This window comes from Cebus imitator, unplaced genomic scaffold, assembly GCF_001604975.1.
Source record: "Cebus imitator isolate Cc_AM_T3 unplaced genomic scaffold, Cebus_imitator-1.0 Scaffold191, whole genome shotgun sequence".
NCBI classification, from domain to species: Eukaryota; Metazoa; Chordata; class Mammalia; order Primates; family Cebidae; genus Cebus; species Cebus imitator.
This window is the reverse complement of record NW_016107506.1, coordinates 3,163,963-3,191,882: the sequence shown is the minus strand read 5'-3', so window position 1 is coordinate 3,191,882 and position 27,920 is coordinate 3,163,963. Positions and strand designations below refer to the sequence as shown.

At 35.1% G+C, this 27,920-nt stretch overlaps 1 protein-coding gene across 5 annotated transcripts in view; it reads left to right on the top strand.

Annotated features, from left to right (window-relative positions):
• The window catches only part of KANSL1L (KAT8 regulatory NSL complex subunit 1 like), a 144,663-nt gene that overhangs the window by 44,199 nt on the left and 72,544 nt on the right, over nt 1-27,920 (top strand). For all 5 annotated transcript variants that reach the window (XR_005203127.1, XM_017546795.2, XM_017546793.2 and 2 more), the window contains exons 4-5: nt 21,304-21,501; nt 26,237-26,358. Coding sequence is in view for 4 of the 5 variants with exons in the window: in XM_017546795.2 (XP_017402284.1) it covers nt 21,304-21,501; nt 26,237-26,358 (320 nt within the window). In the remaining variant the exon portion in view is untranslated. The remainder of the gene's footprint in view (nt 1-21,303; nt 21,502-26,236; nt 26,359-27,920) is intronic.

Below are 27,920 nucleotides of genomic sequence, written 5' to 3'. Positions count from 1 at the left end.
AGCTAATTTTTGTAGTTTTAGTAGAGATGGGATTTTGCCATGTTGGCCAGGCTAGTCTTGAACTCCTGGCCTCAAAGTGATCTGCCTGCTTTGGCTGAGATTACAGGTATGAGCCACTGAGCCCAACCCCAGATTTTTTTTCTTTTTTTTTTTTTTTTTTGAGATTATGTTGGCTTTGAGGTTCCATGAGATTTTGTATGACCTTTAGGATAAGTTGCTTTCTGTCTCTAAAAAGAGTCATGGAGATTTAGATAGGGATGCATTGAAACTCTAAATTGCTTTGAGTAGTTTTGACATCTTAACAATATTAAGTCTTTCAGTCCATCAGGGGGATGTGTTTCCATTTATTTATATATTCTTTAATTTCTTTCAGCAATGTTTTGTAGTTTGTACAAATCTATCAACTCCTTGGTTATTTATCTGTTATATTCTTAAGTGTTTTACTCTTTTTGATTATATTATAAATGGAATTGTTTTTGTGACTTTCTTTGCAGGTTGCTCATTGTTAGTATATAGAAACAGACCTGACTTCTGTGTGATCTTGCTACTTTGCTGAATTAATTTATTAATTCGAACATATTTTTAAAGGAATTTTAGTGTTTTCTACATTTAAGATTATATCATCTTAAAATAGAGATAATTTATAATTTGGATGTAATTTCTTTCTTCACAATTTGGATGCAATTTTTTTTCTTACTTAATTGTTTTGTCTAGAACTTCCAATACCATGTTGAATAGAAGTGGTTAAAGTGATCATTTTTGCCTTGTTCCTGATCTTAAAGGAGAAATGGTTCAGTCCTTAACCCTTGAGTATGATGCTCAGGGGGTTTTCATCTATGGTTTTTATTATGTTTAGGTAGTTTTCTTTGATTCCTATTTTGTTGACTGTTTTTATCATAGAAAGATGTACAGTTTTTTTTCAAATGCCTTTTCTTTATCAATTAAAATGATCATGGGGTTTTCTTTCTCCTTCATTCTCTTAATGTTGTATATTACATTGATCAGTTTTAATACGGAACCATCCTTGCATTCTAGGAATAATTCTCACTTGGAATAGATCTCACTTGGTCGTGGATTATAATCCTGTTAATATGCTGCTGAATTTGGTTTGCTAATTTTTGGTTGAGGATTTCTGCATCAATATTTTCAAGGGATATTGATCTGTAGTTTATTTTCTTATAGTGTCTTTGCCTAGCTTTCACATCAGGACAATGCTGGCCTTATAGAAGGAATTAAGAAGTGTTTCTTCCTCTTTTATTTTTTGGAAAAGTTGGAGAAGGATTGGTATTTGGTCTTCTATAAAAATTTGGTACAATTCAGCATTTAAGTCATCAGATTCAGGACTTTTCTTTGTCAAGAGAGTCTTTTTTGATTACTAATTTAATTTCCTTACTAGTTATAGGTCTATTCAGCCCTTTTTTTTTTTTGAGATGGAGTTTCACTCTTGTCACCCAGGCTGGAGTACAATGGCATGATTTTGGCTCACTGCAACCTTTACCTCCTGGGTTCAAGCAATTCTTCTGCCTCAGTCTCCTGAGTAGCTGGGATTACAGGCATCTTCCACCACACCCAGCTAATTTTTGTATTTTTAGTAGAGACAGGGTTTTACCATGTTGTCCAGGCTGGTCTCAAACTCCTGACCTCAGGTGATCCCAAAGTGCTGGAATTACAGGCATGATCCACCACACCTGGTCCAAATTTTCTATTTCGTTGTGATTTGGTCTTAGTAAATTGTGTTGTGTTTCTAGGAATTTGTTCATGTAATCTAGGTTATTCAATTTGTTGTTTTCTTAGTCCATCTAATCTAGCTAAAGGTTTGTCAATGCTTTCAAAGAACGAACTTTTAGTTTCAATAATTTTCTAGTTTTTCTATCCTTATATTTGTTTTGTCTCTGCTCTAATCTTTATTATTTCCTTTGTTCTGCTAGCTTTTGGTTTAGATTGTTCTTCTTTTTCTAGTTTCTTAATTTGTAAAATTAAGTTGTTAATTTGAGATCTTTTTTGTGTTTTTAATGTTAAGTGTTTATAACTATAACCCCCTGCCTTAACAGTGCCTTCACTGCATCTCATGAATTTTGGTATGTTTTGTTTTCATTTTCATTCATTTCTATTTTCTAATTTTTCTTGTGATTTCTACTTTGATCTATTGGTTGTTTTAAAGTGTGTTAATTTCCACAAATTTGTGAATTTTCCAGTTTTCTGTTAATGATTTCTCACTTCATTTCATTGTGGTTGGAAAAGACATTTTTTATATCTTTCTTTTTATATCTATTGAGATGTAATATTTGGCCTGACATATGGTCCATCTGGGAAAATGCTCCATGTATACCTGAGAAGAATTTGTATGTGGTTGTTGTTGGGTAGAATGTTCCTTATATATCTGTTAAATCTAGTTGGTTTATTGTGTAGTTTAAGTTGTTTGTTTCCTTACCTTTCATATAGCTGTGTCCCTTAACAAGAGCGAGTCATAGAAGTATCCAACTATTATTGTGGAATTATTGATTTTTCTCTGCAATTTTATCAGTTTTTGCTTCATATGTTTTAATTGTCTCTTATTAGACGTGTAAATGTTATAGAGTCAATGACAGCATTAGAAACCAGTACTATGACACTCAGTTTTTTGAGAAAAGAAAAGCTTTATATTGCAAATTGACTGACAAAGAGACTGGAGTGTCAAGCTCCAATACTGTCTCCTTGTGCTGTTTTTTTAATTTAATTTTTTTTCTGGGTACATAGTAGATGTATATATTTAAGAGGTACATGAGATATTTTGATACAGGAATACAATGCATAATAATTAGATCAGGGTAAATAGGATATTCATCACCTCAAGCATGTATTCTTTCTTTTTGTTATAAACTATCCAATTATACTCTTTTAATTATTTTTAAATGTACAATAAATTATTGTTGACTGTAGTCACTCTGCTGTGCCATCAAATACTGGATTTTATTTATTCTACCTAATTATATTTTTGTACCCATTAACCATCCCCATTCTCTTCCATCCTTCCCAACCTCTGGTAATCATCATTCTACTGTCTCCATGAGTTCAATTGTTTTAATTTTTTAAGCTCCCACAAATAAGTTAGAACATGCGAAATTTCTTTCTGTGCCTGGCTTATTTCACTTAACATAATGACCTTTAGTTCCATCCACATTGTTGCAAATGACAGGATCTCATTTTTTTTTAATGACTGAATAGCTCTCCATTGTTATATGTACAACATTTTCTTTATTCATTTGTCTATTGATGGACACAGGTTGCTCTCAAATCTTGGTTATTGTAAATAGTGCCGCCAGAAACGTAAGCGTGCAGATATCTGTTCAATATTCTGATTTCCTTTCTATAGGTATATGCCTAGTAGTAAGATTGTTGGATCATAGGGTAGTTCTGGTTTTAGTTTTTCAGGGAACCCCAAAGCTGTTCTGTGAGTGATTGTACTAATATACATTCCCACCACCAGTGTACAAGGGTTCCTTTTTCTCTCCATCTTGGCCAGCATTTGTTATTCCCTGACCTTTGGATAAAAGTCACTTTAACTGGGGTGAGATGATAGCCCATTTTAGTTTTGACTTGCATTTCTCTGATAATAAACGATGTTGAGCACCTTTTCTTATACCTGTTTGCCATTTGTATGTCTTCTTTTAAGAAAGGTCTATTCAGATGTTTTGCCTATTTTTCAATCAGATTGTTAGATTTTTTTTTCTGTTGAGTTGTTTGAACTCCTTATATATTCTGGTTATTAATCCCTTGTCAGACAGATAGTTTGCAGGTATTTTTTTTCGCATTCTGTGGGTTGTGTCTTCACTTTGTAAATTATTTCTTTTGCTATGCAGAGGCTTTCTAACATGATGTGTTAACCTGTGTTAACTTGATTTGTCTGTTTTTTCTTTGATTGCCTGTGCTTGTGGGGTATGACTCAGGAAATCTTTGCCAGGTCCATTGTCCTGGAGAGTTTTTTCAGTGTTTTCTTTTAGTAGTTTCATAGTTTGAAATCTTAGATTTAAGTCTTTAATCCATTTTTATTTGATTTTTGTATATGCAAGAGATAGGGGTCTAGTTTTATTCTTCTGCATAGGGATAGACAGTCTTCACAGCACCATTTGCTGGAGACTCTTTTTTCCTCAAGTTCTTGGCAAACTTTGTTGAAAATGGTTAACTGTCGGTGTATGGATTTGTTTCTGGGCTCTCTATTCTGTTCTCTATTCTATTCTATTGGTCTATGTGTCTATTTTTATGCCGGTACTATGCCGTTTTGACTAATGTAGCTCTGTAGTATAATTTGAAGTCAGTTAATGACTTCCAATTTTGTTCTTTATGCTCAGGACAGCTTTGGCTATTCTGGGTCTTTTGTGGTTCCATATAAATTTTAGGTTTTTTTTTTTTTTTTTCTTTTTTCTGTGAATATTTTTAGTTTTTTTTTTTTTTTTTTCCTATTTCTGTGAATAATATCAGAAGTACTTTATATGATAGAGATTGCATTGAATCTGTAGTTTCTTTGGGTTCTGTGTATATGTTAACAATATTGATTCTTCTAATTCACGAAAATGAAACATCTTTCCTTTTTGTGTGTATCCTCTTCAATTTCTTTCATAAATGCTTTCCAGGTTTCATAGTTGAGATCTTTCAATTCTTTGGTTTAGTTAATTCCTAGGTATTTTATTTTATTTATAGCTATTGTAAATGGGTTTATTTTCTTGGTTTCTTCTCTAGATTGTATCCTGTTGGCATATAGAAATGCTACTGATTTTTGTATGTTGATTTTGTATCCTGCAACTTACTGAATTTATCAGTTTTAATAGTTTTTTTTTAAATGGAGTCTATAGGTTTTTCCAAACAAGATCATATCATGTACAAACAAGGATAATTTGACTTCTTGCTTTCCAATGTGGGTGCCCTTTATTTCTTTTTCTTTTTTTTTTTAAATTTGCCCCCAAAAGTTTTATTTCTTCTTCTTTTTAAACTTTTATTTTAAGCTCAGTCATATAAGTGCAGCTGTGTTACTTAGGCAAACTTGTGTCATGGGGGTTTGTTGTTCAGATTATTTCATTACCCAGGCATTAAGCCTAATATCCATTAGTTGTTTTTCCTGATCCTTTTCCTCCTCCCCACCTCCATCCTCCAAAAGACCCAAATGTGTGTTGTCCCCCTCTATGTGTTCATGTTTTCTCATCATTTAGCTCCCACTTACAAGTGAGAACATGTGGTATTTGATTTTCTGTTCCTGAGTTAGTTTGCTAAGGATAATGGCCTCCAGCTCCATTTATGTATCTGCAAATAACATGATCTCATCTTTTATGGCTGCATAGTCTTCCATGGTGTATTTGTACCACATTTTCTTTATGCAGTCTACCATTGATGGGCATTTGGGTTGATTCTATGTCTTTGCTATTGTGAATAATGCTGCAATGAACACACACACACACACACACACACACGTGTGTGTGTGTGTGTGTGTGTGTGTGTGTGTGTGTGTGTGTGTCTTTGTAATAAAATTATTTATATTCCTTTGAGTATATATTCAGTGGTGAGATTGCTGGGCCAAATGGCATTTCTGTCTTTAGGTTTTTGAGGAATTGGCACACTGTCTTCCATGATAGCTGAACTAACTTATACTCTCACCAACAGTATAAAAGCATTCCTTTTTCTCTACAACCTTGCCAGAATCTGTTATTTTTTAACTTTTTAACAGTAGCCATCTGACTGGAGTTAGATGGTATATCACTGTGGTTTAGATTTGCATTTCTCTAATGATCAATGATGTTGACCTTTTTCCCATATGATTGTTGGCTGCATGTATGTCTTCTGTTGAAAAGTATCTTTTCATGTCCTTTGCCCACATATTTATAGGATTGTTCGTTTCTTGTAAATTTGTTTAAGTTCCTTTTAGATGCTGAATATTAGACCTTTGTCAAATGCATAGTTAGCAAAAATTTTCTCCCATTCTTTAGATTGTCTGTTTACTCTGTTGATAGTTTCTTTTTCTGTGCAGAAGCTCTCTAGTTTAGTTAGTTTCCATTTGTCAATTTTTGCTTTTGTTGCAATTTCTTTTGACATCTTTGTCATGAATCTTTGCCTGTGCCTATGTCCTGGATAGTATTGCTTAGGTTGTCTTCCAGCATTTTTATAATTTGGGTTTCACATTTAAGGCTTTAATCCATCTTGAATTAATTTTTGCATGTGATGTAAGGAAGGGGTCTAGTTTCAATCTTTTGCATATGGCTGGCCAGTTATCTCAGAACCACTTATTTATTTTATTTTTTTTTGGAGATGGAGTCTTGCTCTGTCACCCAGGCTGGAGTGCAGTGGCACCATCTCAGCTCACTGCAACCTTCACTTTCCAAGTTCATGCAATTCTCCTGCCTCAGCCTCATGAGTAGCTGGGACTACAGGTGCACGCTGCCATGCCCAGCTAATTTTTGTTTGTTTGTTTGTTTGTTTTGTATTTTAGTAGAGATGTGTTGCCTAGGCTAGTCTTGAACTCCTGAGCTCAGGCAATCTGACTGCCACAGCCTCCCAAAGTACTAGGATTATAGGCGTGAGCCACTGTGTCCAGCCGGCACCACTTATTGAATAGGGAATTCTTTTTCCATTGCTTGTTTTTTTTTTTTTTTTTTTTATTAGTTGAAGCTCTGATAGTTGTAGGTGTGTGTTCTCATTTCTGGGTTCTCTTTTCTGTTCTATTGGTCTATGTGTCTGTTCTTGTTCGAGTACCATGCTGTTTTGGTTGCAATAGCCCTGTAGTATAGTTAGAAGTTGGGTAGCATGATGCCTTCTGCTTTGTTCTTTTTGCTTAGGATTGCCATTGCTATTGAGGGATGCCTTTTATTTCTTTCTCTTGTCTGATTGCTCTATCTACAACTTGCCAGTGTTATGGTAAATGACAGTGGTGAAAGTGGGTATCCTTGTTATGTTCTAGACTTCAGTTTTCTCTCCCATTCATTAAGATACTAGCTGTGGGTCTGTCATATATGGCTTTTGTTGTGTTGAGGTAAGTTCCTCCATATCCAACTTTTTTAGGGTTTTTATCATGAAGGATGTTGAATTTTATTAAATGCGTTTTCAGCATCAGTTGAAATGACCCTATGGATTTTATCCTTCTTTCTGTTGATATGATCTATCAGATTGGTTAATTTGCATATGTTGAACCTCTTTGCATCCCTGGGATACATCCTACTTGATAATGATAAATGATATTTTTAATGTGTTGTTACCTGGTTTGCTAATTTTTGTTAAGGACTTTTGCATCAATGTAATTAGTGATATTTGCCTGTAGTTTTCTCTTTTTTAAAAAATAGGGTTTTATTGAGTTTTTATATCAGAATAATACTGTCCTTGTAGAATGAGTTTGAAATTATTTCCTTCCTCTCTGTTTTTCAGACAAGTTTGAGTAGAATTGATATTACTTCTTCTCTAAGTGTTTGGTGAAATTCAGCAGTGAAATCATTGGGTCCTGGGCTTTTCTTTAATAGAGGACTTTTTTTTCTCTTGAGACAGGGCCTTGCTCTGTTGCCCAGTCTGGAGTGGAGTGGCGCAGTCTTGACTCACTGTAGCCTGAACTTCCTGGGCTCAAGCAATCCTCTCACCTCAGCCTCCTTAGTAACTGGGACCACAGGCACACACCACCACACCTGGCTAATTTTTGTATTTTTTGTAGAGATGGGGTTTCACCATGTACCCAGGCTGGACTCAAACTCCTGAGCTCCAGCAATCTGCCTGCCCCGGCCTTCCATAGTGCTGGGATTACAGGTGTGAGCCACCATGGCTGACATAATGGAAGACTTACTACTGATTTAATCTTACTCATTTTTGGTTTGTTAAATTTTTCTATTTTTTCTTTTTCTTTTTCATCTTTTTTGAGATGGGGTTTTGCTCTGGTTGCTGAGACTGGAATGCAATGGCGCAATCTCAGCTCACTGCAGCCTCTGCCTCCCGGGTTCAAGTGATTCTCCTGCTTTAGCCTCCCAAGTAGCTGAGATTACTTGGCATGCACCACCCAGCTAATTTTTTTCTTTTTTTGTATTTTTAATAAAGACAGGGTTTCTCCATGTTGGTCAGGCTGGTCTTGAACTCTGAACCTCAGGTGATCCGCCCACCTTGGCCTCTCAAAGTATTGTGATTACAGGTGTGAGTCACTGCACCCAGCCAAAATTTTCTATTTTTACATAGTCCAGTCTGGCTAGGATGTAGGCATCAAGAGATTTATTTATTGATTTTAGGATGTTCAACTTATTGGTGTATACTTTTTCATAATTATCTGTTATAGTCTCTTGTATTTCTGTTGTTGTTGGAGCTCCTTTGTATGTTGTTTCTTTTCTCTTGCTGCTTTTTGAATCCTTTCTTTATTCCTTACTTTTGGGGGCTTGAAAATTAAATGTCTTGAGCTAGTCTTCTTTGGATTAAATCTTCTTGGTGCCCTATAACCTTCTTGTACCTGAATATTAATATCTTACTCTAGATTTGGAAAGTTCTCTATTGTTATCCATTTGAATAAACTTTCTGCCCTAATCTCTTTCTCTTCCTCCTCTTTAAGGCCAATATCTTAGGTTTGCCCTTTTGAGGCTATTTTTCTGGATCTTGTAGGTGTGCTTTATTATTTTTTATTCTTTTTCCCTTTGTCTCCTCTTACGGTATATTTTTAAATAGCCTGTCTTCAAGCTCACTAATATTATTTTTGTTTTGTTGTTCAATCCTGCTGTTAAGAGACTGTATCTAGTGCATTCTTTAGAATGTCAATTGCATTTTTCAGCTCCAGCATTTCTGCTTGATTCTTTTTAACTGTTTCAATTTCTTTGTTAAATTTATCTGATGGATTCTGAATTCCTTCTCTGTGTTATTTTAGATTTTATTGAACTTTCTCTAAACAGCTATTTTCAGTTCTCTGTCTGAAATGTCACATATCCCTTGTCTCTCTGGCATTGGTCACTGGTGCCCTATTTAGTCCATTTGGTAAGGGCAGGTGTTTCTGGATGTTTTTTATACTTGTAGATGTTTGTCTGTGTCTGGGCATTGAAAAGTTACGTATTTGTTAGTCTTTGCAGTCTGAGCTAATTTGTACCCGTCCTTCTTGAGAATACCTTCCAGATATTCAAACAGATTTGTGTGTTGTGATCTAAGTCACTGGTCACTGCAGTCATATCTCCTTTAGGGAGCACCCCAATCCTAGTAACACTGCAGCTTTTGTAGGCTCATACAGGTACTACCTCAGTAGTCTTGGGTAAGATCCAAAAGCATTCTCTGGATTACCAGTCAGAGACTTTTGTTCCCTTACTTTCCCCCAACTAAACATAGTCTCACCCTCTGTGCTGAGCTGGTTGGAGCTAGGAGAGGCATGACACAAGGACCCCTGTGGCTACCACCACTGGAACGGCACAGGGTCAGACAGAAGGCAGCATAGCACTGGTCTCACCCAAGCCCTGCAGTCACCACTACCTGGCTATAGTTTATGTCTCCTCAAGGCCCAAAGGTTTTACCATCATCAGCAGGTGGCAAATCCATCCAGGCTTGTGTCCTTCCCTGAAGGGTGGTAAGTTTTCCCCAGCCTCGGGTGGGTCTAGAGATGCCATTGTGGGACTCCACCTGGTGCTGTATTCTGCTGCAGCTGAACTGGCACCCAAGTCACAAGACAAAGTCCTCCCTACCCTTCTTTTCTCTTTCTTCAAGGAAAGGAGTTCCTCCTGGTGGCCTCCACTATGCCCCAGGGCCACGGCAATTGGGGAGTTAATGTGAAATGTGGTAGAAATTTAGGCTGTGGTTGTCAGTAAGTTCATTCTGTGTAAACTCCTGTTAGCCATCTTGATTTTAACTGATTTTTGCCAGTTTTTTTCTTGTCCTTACAAGGTTAGAGAGTTTTGGCATCTCAGTGGGTTATGTCTTTAATTATCTGCTTTCCTACAAACTCAAGAATTTTTGTTAGTTATTGACTTCTTACCCCTTGGGTCATGGTTTGAGTTTCAGTATCTCAACAAGTTGTTTCTTATCTGTTATCCTTTAAACATAGGAATTTAGACTGGTTTTCTTAACTCCTTGTGGTTTTATAAATGTTTATAATTGTTATATCTTGTTATAGTGAATCTTTTATTAACATATCATATTCTTCGTATGTCTTGTAACCTTTTTTTTGATTTAAAGTCTCTTTTGTCTGATATTAATATAGCCACTTCTGCTCTCTTACTATTTGCATATAATTTTTTAAAAATCCTACCACTTTCAACTAATTTGTGCCATTGGACTTAAGTTGAATCTCTTGTAGAGAGTATAGAGTTGGACTATGTGTTTTTATACATTCTAATTTCTGTGTTTTAGGGAATTTAATCCATTTACATTTAAAGTAAATACTGAGAAGGATAGACTTATTTCTGTCATTTTGCTATTTTCTACGTATCTTATACCTTTCTTGTTTTTCATTTCCTGCAGTACTGTTTTCCGTTGTGTTTAGTTGACCTTTTTCGATGCTGAAATATTAAAATTTCTTCCTCATTTCCTTTTGTATGTATTCTGTAGATATTTTCTTTGTGATTGCTCATGGGGATTTCATTTAACATCATAAAGTTATTACATCATAATTTGAATTTATTCCAGTTTAACTTTACTGACAGACAAAAACTCATTTTCTTTACAGCTTTATTCCCACTAATTTTGGTTGTTGATGTCACAAAATTATAGTCTTGTACTTAATGTGTCCCAAAGCCTAATTAATAATGATTTTATATATGTTAGTTTCTTAAATTATGTAGAAAACAAAATGTGGAGTTAGAAACCAAAGTTATCACAAGTCTAGTTTTGGAACTAATTTTGTTTTTTTAAAATGTGCTAATTATTTAAATCATGTAGAAAGCAAATACAAATTATTGTTACAGTAACACTAGCTGTTATAATTATGTATGAATTCAACTTCATTGAGATTTTCATTTCATCATACAGCTTTAAGTTACTATCTAGGTCTTTCATTTCACCTTGCAGGACATCCTTAGGTATTTTCCACAGAGGAGGTTAGGTGGTAAATGATTCCCTCAGCTTTTGTTTACCTGAGAGTGTCTTAATTTTTTTTAACTTTGAAGGACAATTTTCCCAAATATAATAGGATTTTTGGTTGGCCAGGGTTTTTCTCGTATTTTTTTATTTGTTTGTTTTTTGCTTTGAATATATTGACCTATTGCCTTTGGACCTCCAAAGTTTCTCATAATAAGCTACTGATAGGATTATGGAGGATCCTTATATGTGCTTCTCTCTTGCTGCTTTCAAGATTCTTTCTTTTTGTCATTCAGTAGTTTCATTATAATGTGTTTCTGTGTGGTATTCTTTGTTTTCATCTTATTTGGAGTTCATTCAGCTTTTGATATTTGTATTCATGCCCTTCATCATATTTGGGAAGTTTTTAGCCTTTAGTTCTTCAAATATTCTCTCTTCCTCTCTTTTTCTTCTTCTGGAACTCCCGCATTTATATGTTGGACCACTTAATGGTGTTCCATGTGCCCCTTAGGATTTGTTCACTTTTCTTTATTATTTTTTTTTATGCTTTGCAATTGATAATTTTTACTGTCCTGGCGTCAAGTTTATTGATCTTTTTTCTGCCTGTTCACATTTGCCCTTGAATACCTCTAGTGAATTTTTCATTTCAGTTATTGTACTTTTCAGTTCTAGAATGTCTGTTTGGTTCCTTTTCAGGTTTTCTATCTCCATATTGATATTTCCATTTTGTTCATAACATCTATTTCTTGACTTTTTTTACATCTTTTTTTTTTAGCTTTTTAAGCAATCTTTAAGACAGTTGTTTTAAAGTCTTTGTCTAATAGGTCTTCCATTCTGTTTTCAGGGACAGTTTCTGTTTATTTTTTTTCCTTTGAATGCATTATATTTTCCTGTTTCATTGTGTGCTTTGTGTGTTTTTTTTTGTTGTTGTTGTTGAAAACTGGACATTTGAATCTAATAATGTATTAACTCTGGAAATCAGATTCTCTTCCTTTCTGCAGGACTTTTAAAATTATTTTTGTTTATTAGTTTGTTTTTTCAATTTTTGTAGGTTGTTGTTGTTGTGGCAAGAATAAACCTGAAGTGTATAGTTAAAAATCTCATTTTTTTTTCTGAGTTTGCACCTTTTCTTGGAAATGCACAGTTGCTTTCTAATTTTCCCCATTGATACTGTTGTTTCAAAAAAACCAGTTTTAGTTTCTGGCTCTCAAAAAGGGAAAAGAGAAAAATGAAGAGAGAACTTTTTTTTTTCTTTTTCTTTTTCTTTTTATTTTAAGTGCTGGCCCTTTAAATCCCCAGGAAAGCCTTCAGCCTGGGGAGGAGGGAATTGCAATAAAGGAGGGAGGTACAACAACAGTAGTAGTATGCCTCTTTGTCTGTACCTCTGTAATCAAAAGTTGCAGTCAGTGATCAGAACACAGATCCCTAATATTTGAGGGATAAGATCCCTTTTCCTCTACCCTGGCTTATGCAGGCTGTATGTAGACTGCTTCAGAAATGCATACATGGCTACCTGCCATGGGACTAGGTGTGGAGATGGGTTGCTGCTATTGTGCTAAGAGCTAAAATTGATGAAAATTAACTACACTCTTACTGTCCAAGCCTGTCCCTTGAAATTGCAAGTCTTGCTGGGCGCCGTGGTTCACGCCTGTAATCCCAGCACTTTGGGAGGCCGAGGCGGGTGGATCACGAGGTCAAGAGATCGAGACCATCCTGGCCAACATGGTGAAACCCCGTCTCTACTGAAAATACAAAAAAAGTGCCAGGTGTGGTGGCACGCGACTGTGGTCCCAGCTACTTGGGAGGCTGAGGCAGAAGAATCGCTTGAACCCAGGAGGCGGAGTTTGCAGTGAGGCGAGATTGCGCCACTGCACTCCAGCCTGACGACAGAGCAAGACTGTGTCTCAAAAAAAAAAGAAATTGCAAGTCTTCGGTAAACTCCAGATTTTTGACATAATTACATTAGACAGATTCTGCCAATGCAGGTAGTGTCTAGGTCGGGAGACAGATTCCTGTTGCTTCCTACTCCACCACAAAGAAGTGATAAATATTTGTGGTGATAGATATGTTAATTACCCTGATCTGATTGCTATATATGTATTGAAATATCATTATAATATACCGTAAATATGTCCAATTATTATTTGTCAATTAAAAAATAAAATAGAAATAAGAGACATGCCTTGATAGGAGTTTTTGACATTTGGGTCTCTGGAGATTTAAACTTTGTGTCTTTGTACATCTCAGAATATCTTCATTTTACCCTCTTAAAAGGTATTTTAATTTGGTGCAAAGTTCTAGTTTGACAGTTATTTGCCTTAAGCACTTTAAAGATTCTGTTTTATTGTTTTGTTTGATACTGATGAGGAGTCTACTGTCAATGTGATTATTTTTCTTTTTTGAGCACTGTTTTTCTATCTGGTATCTTTTAAGATGTTAGAGTTTATTTGATGCTCTACATTCTCAGTAACAGGTATCAAAGGATTATCTTTATTATTTTTTTTGGTATTCAGAGTACACATTTTTAACTGTACAGTTCACTGAATTTTGACAAATATTTACTCTTGTAACCATCACCATGACCATAATGTAGGACATATCTATTACCTTCAAAAATTTCACCCTGCCTCTTTATAGTCAGTCCCCTTCCTTCAGGCTCTTTTCTCTGGAAACTGCTAATCTGTTTTCTATTGCTATAGTTTTGCCTTTTCTAGAATTGTATATAAGTCCAATAAATAAAACATGTAATCTCTGTTTTGATCTTTCATTTAGCATAATGCTTTTGAGGTTCACCTGTTTTGCTGTATGTATAAGTAGTTTTTTTCTTTTTTATTGTTGAGCAGTATTCCATTGTAGATTTGTACTATAATTTGTTTATCTGTTTCTTAGTTTCTGGAAATTTAGGTTTTTTTTCATTTTTGGCTATTATGAATAATGCTGCTGTATGTATTATTATGAATAATGCTCATGTATAAGTCTTTGTGTAGACATATGTTTTTTTTTTCAGAGTCCACATTTAAAAAAAAAAGTTTCTTTTATATTTTTGAGACAGGGTCTTTCCCTGTTGCCCAGGCTGGAGTACGGTGGCATGACTATGGCTCACTGCAGCCTTGACCTTCTGGGCTCAAGTGATTCTTCTGCCTCAGCCTCCTGGGTAGCTGGGATTGTGGGCACGTACCACAGTGCCTGGCTAATTTTTGTATTTTTGGTAGGGATGGGGTTTCACCATGTTGCCCAGGCTGGTCTCAAACTCCTGGGCTCAAGCTATCTACCTGCTTCAGCCTCGTAAAGTGCTGGTATTATAGGTATGAGCCACTGCACCCAGCCCAGAGTCCATGTTTAATCTGAGGTTTTACATCTTTCTTCAATTCTAGCATATTCTCTGCTACTATCATCCAAGTATTGCATGTTTCAATATTTTTCTTCTCCGTTTTTGTGAAATTCTCAGTTGGTTGAGAGGTTCAAACAAATTTTTTATGTCTCTTAACCGCTCTTTTGTTTTTTAATCTCATTTGTCTCTCCGTACCGCAGGAATTCTTTGCTGTCTTTTAATTTGCCAATTTGGTCTTTGATCATATTCTGCTTAGACTTTGTCCTATATATTGGCCTTTACTTTGTGATAATGCTTTTTATTGACAATTTCTAAGTAGGTCTTTTTCAAACCTGTTTAAAAACATAAACGAAAAGCAGTAGGTTTCTAGAAATTCAAGGCCTTACGAAGTTGGCAAAACTGCCTCTGCTACGGTTTATGTGATAAGAGATAGGATTGAGAAAACCTTTGAATAATAAAGGACCAAAGTGATTAGGAGCGAAATACCAGACTAAGGATACAATCCTCAGCAAAACCTTTGAGCTGGATAAAATTACACTTAAGGCAGTGGAGGAAGGTTAAGAAAGTGGATTTTCCATCAGCACTTAATAGCTTTATGAGACCTGCCCCAACAAGGAAGTAGAGAAAGAGGGACAGGAAGGAGTATGTAGGTAGGTATAGGGATTAGAGGGCAAAAGAAATATCCTTTTGAGAATGCATCAGATAACTGTGGGTGTGATTGTCAGTACATGGAACTGCCTGAAAACAAATAGATGGGAAGCCTTCTGAGTTTGAGTGAGTTGTACCAAAGAAATTACAAGCTTGACCTATAAAAAGGCTTTTATTGCTAAGACTTAAACCAGTCCTTAGGATGTCAGCCTTCTATGAACAAGAAGCAGGCTATGTAACCCCAGCACTTTGGGAGCCCTAGGTGGCAGATCACAAGGTCAGGAGATTGAGACCATCCTGCCTAACATGGTGAAACCTCATCTTTACTAAAAGTACAAAAAAATTAGCCAGGTGTGGTGGCACACGCCTGTAGTCCCAGCTACTCAGAAGGCTGAGGCAGAAGAATCACTTGAACCTGGGAGGTGGAGATTGCAGTGAACCAAGATTGCACCATTGCACCCCAGCCTGAACGACAAAAAAAAAAAAAAAAAAAAAAGCAGGCTAAAAGCTTTGCAATTCCTAAAGAAGTCATAAACATTTACTGATATTGCCAAGAAAGGTAGGATAAAAGAAAGAAGCTTTTACAGGCCGATTCAGGAGCCATAGAGAACAGTGGATAGAAATTACCCTTTGATAGGAAGCACAAATAAGGGACTGGTTAAGCCCTGCCCCTAGGGTAAGGAGCTCTCACAATATTGGTCCAGCAGAATGTTAGCATTAATATAGACCTATAGCTGACATATATTCCTCATTCTTTATATTTTCAAGTGGGAATGTTCATTGTGGTCTATTTTTACAAGGAATCAACAATACATATGAGTTCTTATGCATGTTTAATCTAAATATTGCTAAATATTTATTTGTAACTGTTTTTGTGGGAAACAGTATTCTATATGATAATACTATAGACATATTGGAGATAGTCTAATATTGAAGATTGACAGGGATAGGTCTGAAAAGAAAAAGCTGAGAATGGGAGGGATCAGAGTCCTTGCACCTTATAGTTTGCCTAGATTCATCTAGGGGTGTACACATCCACAAAGATTAATAAATTTTAGGATCTATCTATCATGAGTTCATATTCTGGTAAGGGAGATAAAACATATAATTGTTTCAATATATGTAATATATTCAGTAATACATGTTTTTTTTTATAAGATATTTGAAATGCCATAGAATACTTACGGATAAGATGGTTGGAGAAAACGTTAAGAGAAGAAAGTGACATATCAGTATGACTTTGGGGGATGAATAGTAATTTTTTAATGAACCAATGGAACTAGAAAAAGCCATTTTTTACAGGTTTGAAGGTGTAAAACAACACGATCAGTTTCAGGAATGACAAAGTAGTATGGTATTTAAAGGAGCAGGAAGTAGGAGTTATACAAGGAGAGAAGAAGCTAGGAAGTGATGAAATTTGTTTAACACCTTGTAGGAATTATTGGTGGTGTCGGTAGGAAGGAAGGAAGGAGGATAGACCTAAAACCTTTGGCTTACTAGTTCTGTGAGATTTGAGGGAACCACGTTCAATAAGTGTCTCCTGATAGAAGTTTCATATTGCTTTAGTTACTTTTTCTCATTGTTCACTGTCATCTGTTTTTATTTATTTATTTATTTATTTGAGACAAAGGCTCTGTTGCCAGGTTAGAGTGCAGTGGCACAATCTCGGCTCACTGCAACATCTGACTTCCTGGTTCCAGTGATTCTCCTGCCTCAGCCTCCCTAGTAGTTAGGATTACAGACACGCGCCACCACACCCAGCTAATTTTTATATTTTTAGTAGACACAGGGATTTCACCATGTTGGCCAGGATGGTGTCGATCTCCTGACCTTGTGATCAGCCCACCTCAGCCTTCCAAAGTGCTGGGATTACAGGCGTGAGCCACTGCGCCCAGCCTTTTAAAATTTTTTTATTTTCATTTTTTGAGACAGAGCCTTGCTTTGTCACCCAGGCTGGAGCGGAGTGGCACAATCTTGGCTCGCTGCAACCTCTGCTGCCTGAGTTCAAACGATTCTCCTACCTCAGCCTCCCGTGTAGCTGGAATTACAGGCGCACGCCACCATGCATGGCAAATTTTTATATTTTTAGTAGAGACAGGGTTTTAGCATCTTGGCCAGGCTGGTCTTGAACTCCTAACCTAGTGATCCACCATCTTGGACTTCCAAAATGCTGGGATTACAGGTGTCAGCCACTGTGCCCAGCATTCACTATTATCTTTACAGGAGCCTTCAGTTTTAGTAATTTCCCAGTCCTTTCAAGTTCACCACATAATTTCTCCTCTTTGATTATTTTCTTTAAAGGATATAATTTCACACATTTTAAAAATAGCTAATAGAGTTCTAAGAATGAGTCAAAAATAAAACAATTTTGATATTTCCAAGAAAGTGGGTTTGCAGTTCAATTGATGAATAAGATTTATATTTCAATCTAGAGAGTCTGATTCATAAACCTTTAATTTGAGAAAGCATATTTTAATATTCTATATTTTCTAAACAGTACGGTATATTTCTTGTCTAAATTCTTTTAAAACTTTGACTCTAAACATCTAAACTTCCCTGTAATGATTTATATGGCCTTACTTTTTTCTTAATTCAGGATAAACGTGTATCTGGCCCTTTGTTTTTTAAGAATAGCATTATGTTTATTTAATGGAAAATACCACAAAATTATGCTATTAGAATACTTTTTTTGGTTATTTTAGTTGTTTCTCATTACATTAATTAGGAATTAATCAAAGTGTTTAGTTGTTTATATGCAGCTTAGTTGAGATGTTATTATATAGGAAAAACATCACTTTCCTTGTTCTTATAGCTTCTTGAGTTATTATAAGAAAAAAACTGAGAAGGATGGCCAGTACTGTATTGAAACGTAACTTTCTGTTTAATGTGTTTTGAATGGAAAAAAAATGTTCTCAGTTAAGTTAGAGATAAAGAGAAGGGAAAGAGATTGAGAAATGCTATTTTGTAAATATCCTGTTTAAATAAGTGCTAGTTTGTGCCTTAAGTCAGAAAATATATAATTTGCCGCTTTACCATTCATATATGATCTAAATTTTGCTTAAATTTTTAGAGAGGAGAAGAAGGCAGTTATTAGCAACACCCTCTGGTGGTTCTTGGGACAACTTTGTCCATATATTACAGATTCCTATATTTCCTCTTCTCCCCACTTCAGCTTTCTAATAAGACAACAGATTCTTGTCATTTTGGAAAAAAATTGAAATATTTTTCTTGGGAGAACAGTGGCTATATCAAAGGGTTTCTCTTCTAATTCTTTTGTTATCCTGCAGTAGGGGCTTCCACATTTTAAATTGTACCTTTTATGTGTTTTAAATTTTTTATTTAAATTTTTGCTTAAAATTAGCTTTGGTGAATTTATGTGAATAATAGAGATGTTGCTGAGGCAGTTCTTTTTTCACACAATGTTTTCTCTGAAGACCCTGCATTGTCAGGAGCAGTTGTCTTCTCAGAAACAGTTGATTTGCTTTCATCTTATGCTAGAGTTTTCACTTGTTTCAGTTATTGTAACTCATTTTTCTAAAAAATATTTATATCTTTGTTATCTATGTTGTTTGACCTATCAAACTATCCTTTTACTAATTTTTTTAAGAAGAGAAACTAACTCTGTGCTGTGTCCTCAGAGGATTAAATCTGCAACCCTTTCCTCTCCATTCTTAGCACTGATGGATCAGAATGGGCCATTCTCCTTATACTCCAAGAGTTTTGTTCAGGATAATAGTTTATGGGGGGAAAAGTGATTATGAAGTTAACTATGAAGGTCTCCTTGGTTGAATTTGATTTTTTTTTTTTTTTTTTTTTTTTTTTTTTAGACAGAGTCTCTGTCACCCAGGCTGGAGTGCCGTTGTGTGATCTTAGCTCGCTGCAACCTCCTCCTCCTGGGTTCAAGCATTTCTTGTGCCTCAGCCTCACAATTAGCTGGGACAAAAGGCGTGTGCCACGATGCCTGGCTAATTTTTTGTACTTTTAGTAGAGACAGAATTTTGATCTCTTGGCCAGGCTGGTCTTGAACCCCTGGCCTCAAGTGATCCACCCACCTCCACCTCCCAAAGTGCTAGGATTACAGGTGTGAGCCACCATGCTCTGCCTCACTGGTAAAATTTTTAAAATATCATTCTTTATTAAACTAACTATAGCAGGCTTTCTACTTACAGAAAGGTAGTATTCTAAAGGTTTGGAAATAGAACTTTGAAATTCAGAATAGAGTTTTCTCATAGATGCAGATTTATAAATAGGGATTATAAAATCAGGCCTATCTATACAGACTAGTCCATAATATAAACCATAATCAAACCAAAGACAATTGCAGTTAAATTGATAAGGTGGAAACTTATGTTCCTTTTACATGCAGGTACTTGTGAGAAACCTGGAGAGAGACTTGTAGAAATTTTGAATGGATACTCTCAGGAGCTTTTCAGATTGATATTGTATCTATTATATCTAATTTAATTTTTAAAATACCAAATGAAAAAATAACTTTTGAATGTGTTTCTTCAGATTTCATGAAAGCCCCATTTATTCATTCTAAGAAAACAGTAATTGGGTTCAAGTAGATCTCCTTCTCCTTGGAAAAGTCAGTATATTAGCACTATTCTAATTGCAGATTTTGTAAAAAAGAAATGCATTTAAACTGGGCATGGTGGCTCACGCCTGTAATCCCAACACTTAGGAGGCCAAGGCAGGTGGATTACAAGGTTAAGAGATCAAGACCATCCTGGCCAACATGGTGAAACTTTGTCTCTACTAAAAATACAAAAATTAGCCAAGACGTGGTGGCAGGTGCCTGTAGTCCCAGCTACTTAGGAGGCTGAGGCAGGAGAATTACTTGAACCCGGGAGGCGCAGGTTGCAGTGAGCCGAGATTGTGCCACTGCACTCCAGCCTGGTGACAGAACAAGACTGTCTCAAAAAAAAAGTGCATTTACTACTTTTACCAGCAGTATGTTACTATGAAATAATAAAATATACGTTTAATACCATAACTGAATATTTGCATTCTAAAGTTATATATTCTCTAAATTATATAGTATAAACTAAAACTTATATAACATTATTATCTATAGGCAATTTCCATCTTATAAACATGATTTGGTGGCCCATGACAATTATTTAGTTCATTCCATTTTTTTAAATAATGCACACTAATATTAATATGTTAGTTTATTATCTATTACAAGAATATAGTATTTTAGCCACATTAGGAGTGTAATACTTTTCCAACTAGCCTATAGGAATTTATTAGCATTTTTCGAATATATATATTTTCAAATATATATTATGTATATTATATATGTAAAACCTGTGTGTATATATAATATATGTAATATCAGTATATATATAAAACATATATAATATCTATGTATGTATAATATATATACAATATATATTATTGTATTATTTTCAGGGGGAAGGGTGGTAGAAGGGAGAGGAAGGAAAGAAGTTTTACAATGAGAACTGACTATGAAACCATTAAGATCATGCCTTTGCACTCCTTTTTTCTCTTTCTCTGTTGTCTCCATTGCCTCTGAGGAGCCTAAGGTTGAGAACAGTTGGAGTGAGGAAGCTGGGGAATGGAGGAGAAAGCCGAGCAAACCAATTGAGGAATAAGTATGTTTGTGAGTAGGAGGCAGGGAGTACAGAGACAACTTGTTCCCTACTCATTCCCCTAGTTCCTTACAATTCAGAATATACTCCATCAACGGTGAAAGCTTATGTCTTTATTATTAACACAACTACCCTGAAAACAGTGAGAACTCTGATTGGCCCAGAGCGTACTTTTTCTCAGTGGTACAGTCCTATCCCTGGTTGCTGGCTGACAGCAACGGGGCAGGGCTCCTTAGGGTGCTCTGAAAGGAGTTAGGATAGAGTTAGATTGTTGTTTGGATGTTTGTAAATTTGGTGTTTTAATTTATAAAATTGGGAGTACTCAAATGTAAAACACAAATAGATATGCTAGTGACCAAAATATCAAAAGATTCTATCAGGAAATATTCTGGATTTCAATCTGAAATGTCCATATTCTGTGTATAATATGCCTTTAATTTTATTTTAATATGTCATGGTTTTAATGCCAATAATTAAAACTAATTTTAAAAAACTGCATGTATTTAAGTTAAAAAATATTTTACAAGTCCAACCTATCAGCCATACATGTTGTTTTAGCTGCATGTGTTTTAAACGAGCTAATTCTTCACAGAGTTAAACTATTCTTTCAAGTTTATGTTTTCTGAATTCCAAAGGATAAGAGGAAGCATAGATTCAAGTGCATTGTAACATTAAAGGTGATTTAGTAATCAGTTAGTTTTCATTTCAACTTTCTCATTGTTCTTTGTCTAGGGGATAGTGGTCCTAGAAGAATGTCAACTTCCAAAAGACATTTTGAAAAAACAAATACAATTTGCAGACCAAGCAGCTTCACTAAACATTCTAGGGAATCCTCAGGTTCCCCATGAGTATCAAGATCCTGTACCAGAACAAGATTTTGAAATGTCACCAAGCAGCCCTACTTTACTTCTTCGAAACATCGAAAAACAGGTAAAGTCAAAGTAAGGATATCAGTGGTATGAAATAACTTTTCATTGATTTTATAAACTATTCAAATAAACATCATTATGTGTGTATCTTCCTGGCATATGGGTTATTAAACTAGACCATTTGGCATTAAATGCAATTAAAATATTTGACATCTGGCCAGTCTCCATTACACTACCAATATAATTAAAATTACTTAATATGTAAAGTATTGGTATTGGTATTGCTATAGTATGATAATTTATTTTTACAGGGATTGGAAAGTCCTTTTTCTAACAAAATTGTTTATCATTGGACTTTTTTCAAGGAGAGAAAAAAGTCTCCTTTTTTAGTGGTTTCCTTTTAGTGAAACCAAAATTAGTGGTTTCACTAATTTATTGATCAAGATTTTTAGTGAAAGATAATATTGGAATATGGATTTCTTCATAAAAAATGATTATGTAAATGGAAAGTCATAAAAGCTCCTAATAATTACTTTGATTCCAAAGCCTTCTCTGGTATCTAAATTCTATTGTGGATAGCTACACAAGTTTAATTATTCTGGCCAATCTATCCTGTATCTGACCTTGGAAATCAAACAATTTATTTTGATTTAGACTTTGGTGGCTCTGTTAAACAAACTCAGTTTCTAGGATTTTGTTACTTTAAAGCAGAGCCATTCTTGACCATAGGTGCATCATTACATTGTTCCTCTGGGAAATGATACAGATTCATGCCTGCCTGCATCTAATTTCCCTGGGTTTTTCTGACATACCGTAATAATTAAATACAGGTTACCGTCTTATTCCTGGTAAACCAAAATATGGTATAATTTCTTCCACCCTGTATTTGTTAAATTCATAATTGCCCTGAGTTTTTCTTAATTGGAATGTGTAATCAAAGCACTTATGAATATTTTGTAATTTAGAAAGCTGTTTGGTAATTATCTGATGTCAAATTCTAATGCACTTGACAATATACGCAGTGATTTAAATTAGTTTTTGTTATATTTCTATATTCCCACTTTCCTCTCTCTTTTCCCTCCCCTCATCCAATACGATCAACCCTCATTCAGTTTGATCCTAGTTGTTTCACATTCTAGAGTAATTTATTTGCTTACTCAGTCAAATCTACTTTCACCATCTTTAGGTCATTACTTATTTATTGGAATTTATAATCTGATTAAATTAATTCTAAGATATTTTCATTTGTAAAAGAGATTTCTTATACTTTTTTGTTTTTCCTTGATATCCTTAGTTTTTTAGGTTGGACCTGAGATGACATCAGAACTACCTAATTTGTGGATCCTAGTGCAAAATGAAATTGTGGAGCCCTTTGTTAAAAACAATTATGAATTTAAAGACAGTGATAACAGAGCACTAAGCAAGCATAGCCCCCATTTGCAGTCAGCCTGGTGCACAGGTTGCATGCCCATGAAGCTGGCCCTGAGTAGCATTTTAGGTCTCATTGCAGATGGAAATTGCCCATGAAGCTGGCCCTGAGTAGCATTTTAGGTCTCATTGCAGATGGCTTTGATAGTATAGGGAACCAGGAGTTGTGATAGTAGTAATGGCTCCACGTAAAGAGAACAGAAGAAAAAGATGCAGAAAGGGGCAGCAGCAATTACTTGTAGAGGTTGTTAATAAATTGCCTATGAACAAGTCATTTGTTCTTCTTGAAACGTAGTAATAATGCTTTTTATAGGCCAAGTTTTAAAACCTTAAGTTGTTTTTAAATACTTGTTGGCTGGGCATGGTAGCTCATTCCTATAATCCAAGCACTTTGGGAGGCAGAGGTGGGCATATCACTTGAGCCCAGGAGTTTGAGACAAGTCTGGGTCAGCACAGGGAGACCTCATCTCTACAAAAAATACAAAAATTAACTGACCTTAGTGGCACACACCTGTAGTCCCATCTACTCAAGAGGCTGAGGTGGAAAGATCACTTGAGCCCAGGAGGCAAAGGTTGCAGTAGGCCAGATGGTACCACTGCACTCCAGCCTGGACAAGAGAACAAGACACTGTCTGAAACAAAACTTGTTGTGGAAGACAGTCTAGGAGTGAGTTAAGTGGTAGGGATGGCAAGCCTGTTCTTATGCATGGTTTTCTTAGGATAATCTACTGATATATAACTGTTCGCTCATAATCTTTTGACTTGACTAAAGTAATTTTGTTAGTGTTAGAAGTTAAAATATAAAGAAAGGCATTATTGAGTTGTAGACTCACTTAAAAAATAACTTATTGATTCATAGTATTAATACATGCTTGCATTGTTAGCTAATATATAGTTCATAAATTGAAAAGTATTAATACCTTATTTTTAGTACTTTAGGTCAGCTGTCCCCAACTTTTTGGCATCAGGACTGGTTTCATGGAAGACAGTTTTTCCATAGGGTAAGGGTGGGGGGATGGTTTCAAGATGACTGTTCCACCTCAGATCATCAGGCATTAGAGGCTTATAAGGAGCACGCAACCTAGATCCCTTGCACGTGCAATTCACAGTATGATTCATGCTCCTATGAGAACCTAGTGCCGTGGGTGATCTGACAGGAGGCAGAGCTCAGGTGGTAATTCTTGCTGGCCCTGTGCTCACCTCCTGCTGTGCCACCTGGTTTCTACCAGCTAAGGATAGGTACCTATTAGTAGCCCCAGGGGTTGAGACTTTTGCTTAAATGATTTAAAATGAATTTGCTACTGGTGTATTTATATTATAAATCTTGTTATGAATAGCTAGTGTTTTAACTTATAATTAATTAGTTTTTATTTTCAGAGTTTAAATTATGCTTCTCTTAATTTTACTTTTCTTATTCACATTTTCTCCGTGACTTTCCTATTCTCTATATTCCCCATATGACTCACATATGCAAGATTTTATTGGGCCAGAGCAGGCTGATTCTTAGGGTAAAGATAGAGAGTGCAATTTCCCCCTTCTTGGCCTATTATTCACATATACCCAATGAGTGACTTCTAGTTGCTTAAATATTTTAGATGATGTTTTTTGGAGGTGGAACAATGACAAGAGTGTTTTAGTGTTTCCAACCAGAAAGTATGAGATACTTCAGAATTTATTTGCGTAACTAATGCTTACTTGCTAAGTGATAAAGAATCCATTTCTATTGCTGATTTTAAAAATGAGCTTTGGCTGGATGCGATGGCTCACGTCTGTAATCCCAGCACTCCGGGAGGCCAAGGTGGGTGGATCATCTGAGGTCAGGAGTTTGAGACCAGCCTGGCCAACATGGAGAAACCCCATCTCTACTGAAAATACAAAAATTAGCTGGGTGTGGTGGCGTGCACCTGTAATCCCAGCTACTTGGGAGGCTGAGGCAGGAGAATCGCTGGAACCTGGTAGGCGGAGGCTGCAGTGAGCCAAGATCGCACCACTGCACTACAGCCTGGGCAACAGAGCAAGACTCCATCTCAAAAAAATAAATAAATAAAAATAAAAATGAGCTCTGATCTAAAAACTGAGTAATAATTTTTTAAATAACATCCTTAGGTGCATAGCCTTTCAAGAAAATAAATGGTGAAAACATTTCAAGGTCTTTCTCATGAAACACTTTTTGAAGGGATAAAATATTAGGCTTAATTTTATTCTATTATTTAGTTTTATTATTTCTAATAGTATGCTATTAGTTTCATACAAATGAAGAGTTCTAAAATAATTATTCTATATACCTCTTTATTTCACAATAGAGTATCTTGCGATATTGAAAATGTTGAACTAGGTCTGTATTTTTTTTAAAAGTTAGTCACATTATATTAAGTGGGAAAACCAGATTTTAGGAAATTGATGTAGCATGATTTAAATAAAAGTATATGTGTGCATGTTGAATATATACCATGCTGACATATACTCAGAAAACTTAGTATGGAGGGAGAAATATATACCTAGTGTTAGCTCTGCTTTTCTCTTTGATGTATGATTACAGATGACACACTTTTCATTTTTTAAAATGTCTATATTTTCCAGTCCTTCTACGATGAACATGGATTACAGATGTAATGAAAATGGTTGTCATTCTGTTGCAGAAATGTACTCTTTTTTGTGTGGCTTTTGCTTATTATAATTGTGATTGTTTTGCGAATAATATTTATTACACATATTTCAGTTTGGGATAAGGGTCAGAGAAATCTTAGGTGCTTAAAAAAAACCCTGATATTTTTGAATTAGAAAAAATATTGAGAAACAGTGTGCTGTTAGATTTAGGCCTGAATTTGAATCCTAGTTCCATTTCATACCAACTTTATAGACTTGATCAAGCTACTTAATCTTTCTTTGCTAGAATTTACTCATCTGTACTGGTATTAATAATAGTGATATCAGTACCTCTAATATTATCTTCTTTGCAGTTTAGTTGTAAAGATTAAAAGTATTCTATGTGTGGTGCCTAATATGGTGCCTGGCGCATAGTAGGCACTTAATAAATTGTATCTGTGATTTTTAATTACTAATTTTCCTGCCTCAAGGGAAATATTATATAGAGGCTAATAGCTGGGTTTAAATATGTTAGATGATGGGATGGGTAGATGAAGGAACTATAACAAAAAGGATATGGAAAAGAATGGGTACTTAAAATGTAGATTATTTTATACAATAAATGGAAAAATCAGTTGTATAAATCACCTTTGTTGAATAAAATATTTACTAAAATAAAAACGTGTGTTATGAGAAGTTAAGCATTAATTGGTGCTATACGTCTGAGCTTTAAGTCACATTTCGTGCTTAGCAGTAGTAAAAGGTTGACTGTTTCCTTGCAGAGCGCACAGTTGACTGAGATCATCAACAGTTTGATTGCCCCTCTGAACTTGTCCCCAACTTCATCACCCCTCTCTTCCAAATCCTGTAGCCATAAATGTCTGGCTAATGGCATTTACAGGAGGTAGGTATCAATGGGATAGCTTAGCTTTTAAATTTGACTTTGCCTATTTTATCTTATTTTGATTTTGTTTTGCTATTTTAAATAATTATGGTTACTTTTTTTTCTACATTAGGGGCTATTAGAGTACAGTCAATTTACCATAGATACATTCTTCGATCATATTAAATTTATATAACTAAGGTCACGATAAATCTCGGAATGACAGAGAAAGCTTTCCATGAAGTTTTATAATGTTTCTTAAAAAAAGAATAGCAGTGATAACATTTGCTATAGAAGTGCTGCCTTATTTACTATACCTTCCATTTTGTAGCTTTTGTATTTCTGAGCTCTGTGCTACCCTTGCAATGTATTTTGAGGAAAAAAGACCCTAGATACAGTTTGGACACAAAAGATTGGTAGATACCACCTATTAGATACAGCTTAAGTTGTAATCATTTTGTATTTTAGCTTTATATAAGGTACATTTTTTTAACTCCTACAATCATTAGTAATTTATATATGTCATATTAGCAAAAATATATATTCTATGAATCTTAATCCTTTTTTGGGAACAGCGTTTATTCTACTTTATTTTGTTTACTTTTCTCTTAGAACTTTTCCTTTTGAAGAAATCAGAAGACATACTAATAGAATATTATTTTATGAGTGCATTCTCTAATTTTTTTCAGATAAAATTGGAGTGTCAGCTTCTTTGCTTTAATTACCAGAGAGAACAAAGTGTAATTTTGTATTGGGAAATATTGTATTAAAATTATATAATTTATTATTTTAATAACTTTCTAATATAGCATAAAATGAAAATTTATACCATGGGTGAAAATTATACTAAGTAGCCATCAAATTGTTTATGAGATTAGCGGATATAAACCAAGTCTTAAAATAAAAAGCTGAGGTGGATGAATTACATGAGCTCAGGAGTTCAAGATCAGTCTGACCAACATGGAAAAACCCCGTCTCTACTAAAAATACAAAAAATTAGCCAGGCATGGTGGTGTGCCCCTGTAGTCCCACCTACTCAAGAGCCTGAGGCACAAGAATCACTTGAACCTGCAGATGGAGGCTGCAGTGAGCCAAGATCATGCCACTGCACCCTAGCTTGGGCGACAGAGTGAGAGTCTGTCTCCAAATAAATAAATAAAAGTAAAAAGCTGACATTTGATTTTTATTTCTAATTGGTTATTTTGAACATCTAATCTTTAATACTTTTACTGTTTTATTTATGTTATGTATCCACTGTTCTATTGTGGGAACAGTTCTATTGGTTTTGCTTCATTTTTTTCTCGACTTTATATTCATTCCTCATATCACAGATAAAACACGTTGAAAGTAAAGATTCTCACATATTGTATAGGACAACTATGATATTTTCATTTATGAGAACAAATCCTAATTAGGAAAGTTATAATGTAGCTGAATGAATTTTAAGTTGAGCTATAAAACACATCAAATTGGTGTATAAGCATTGTGATTTGGGGCTAATCCCATTTTAGATAATACTTTGTTTACCTAATCAAGCACTACACAGTTACACACATAGTTACATGTTTCTGTTGATGTATGTG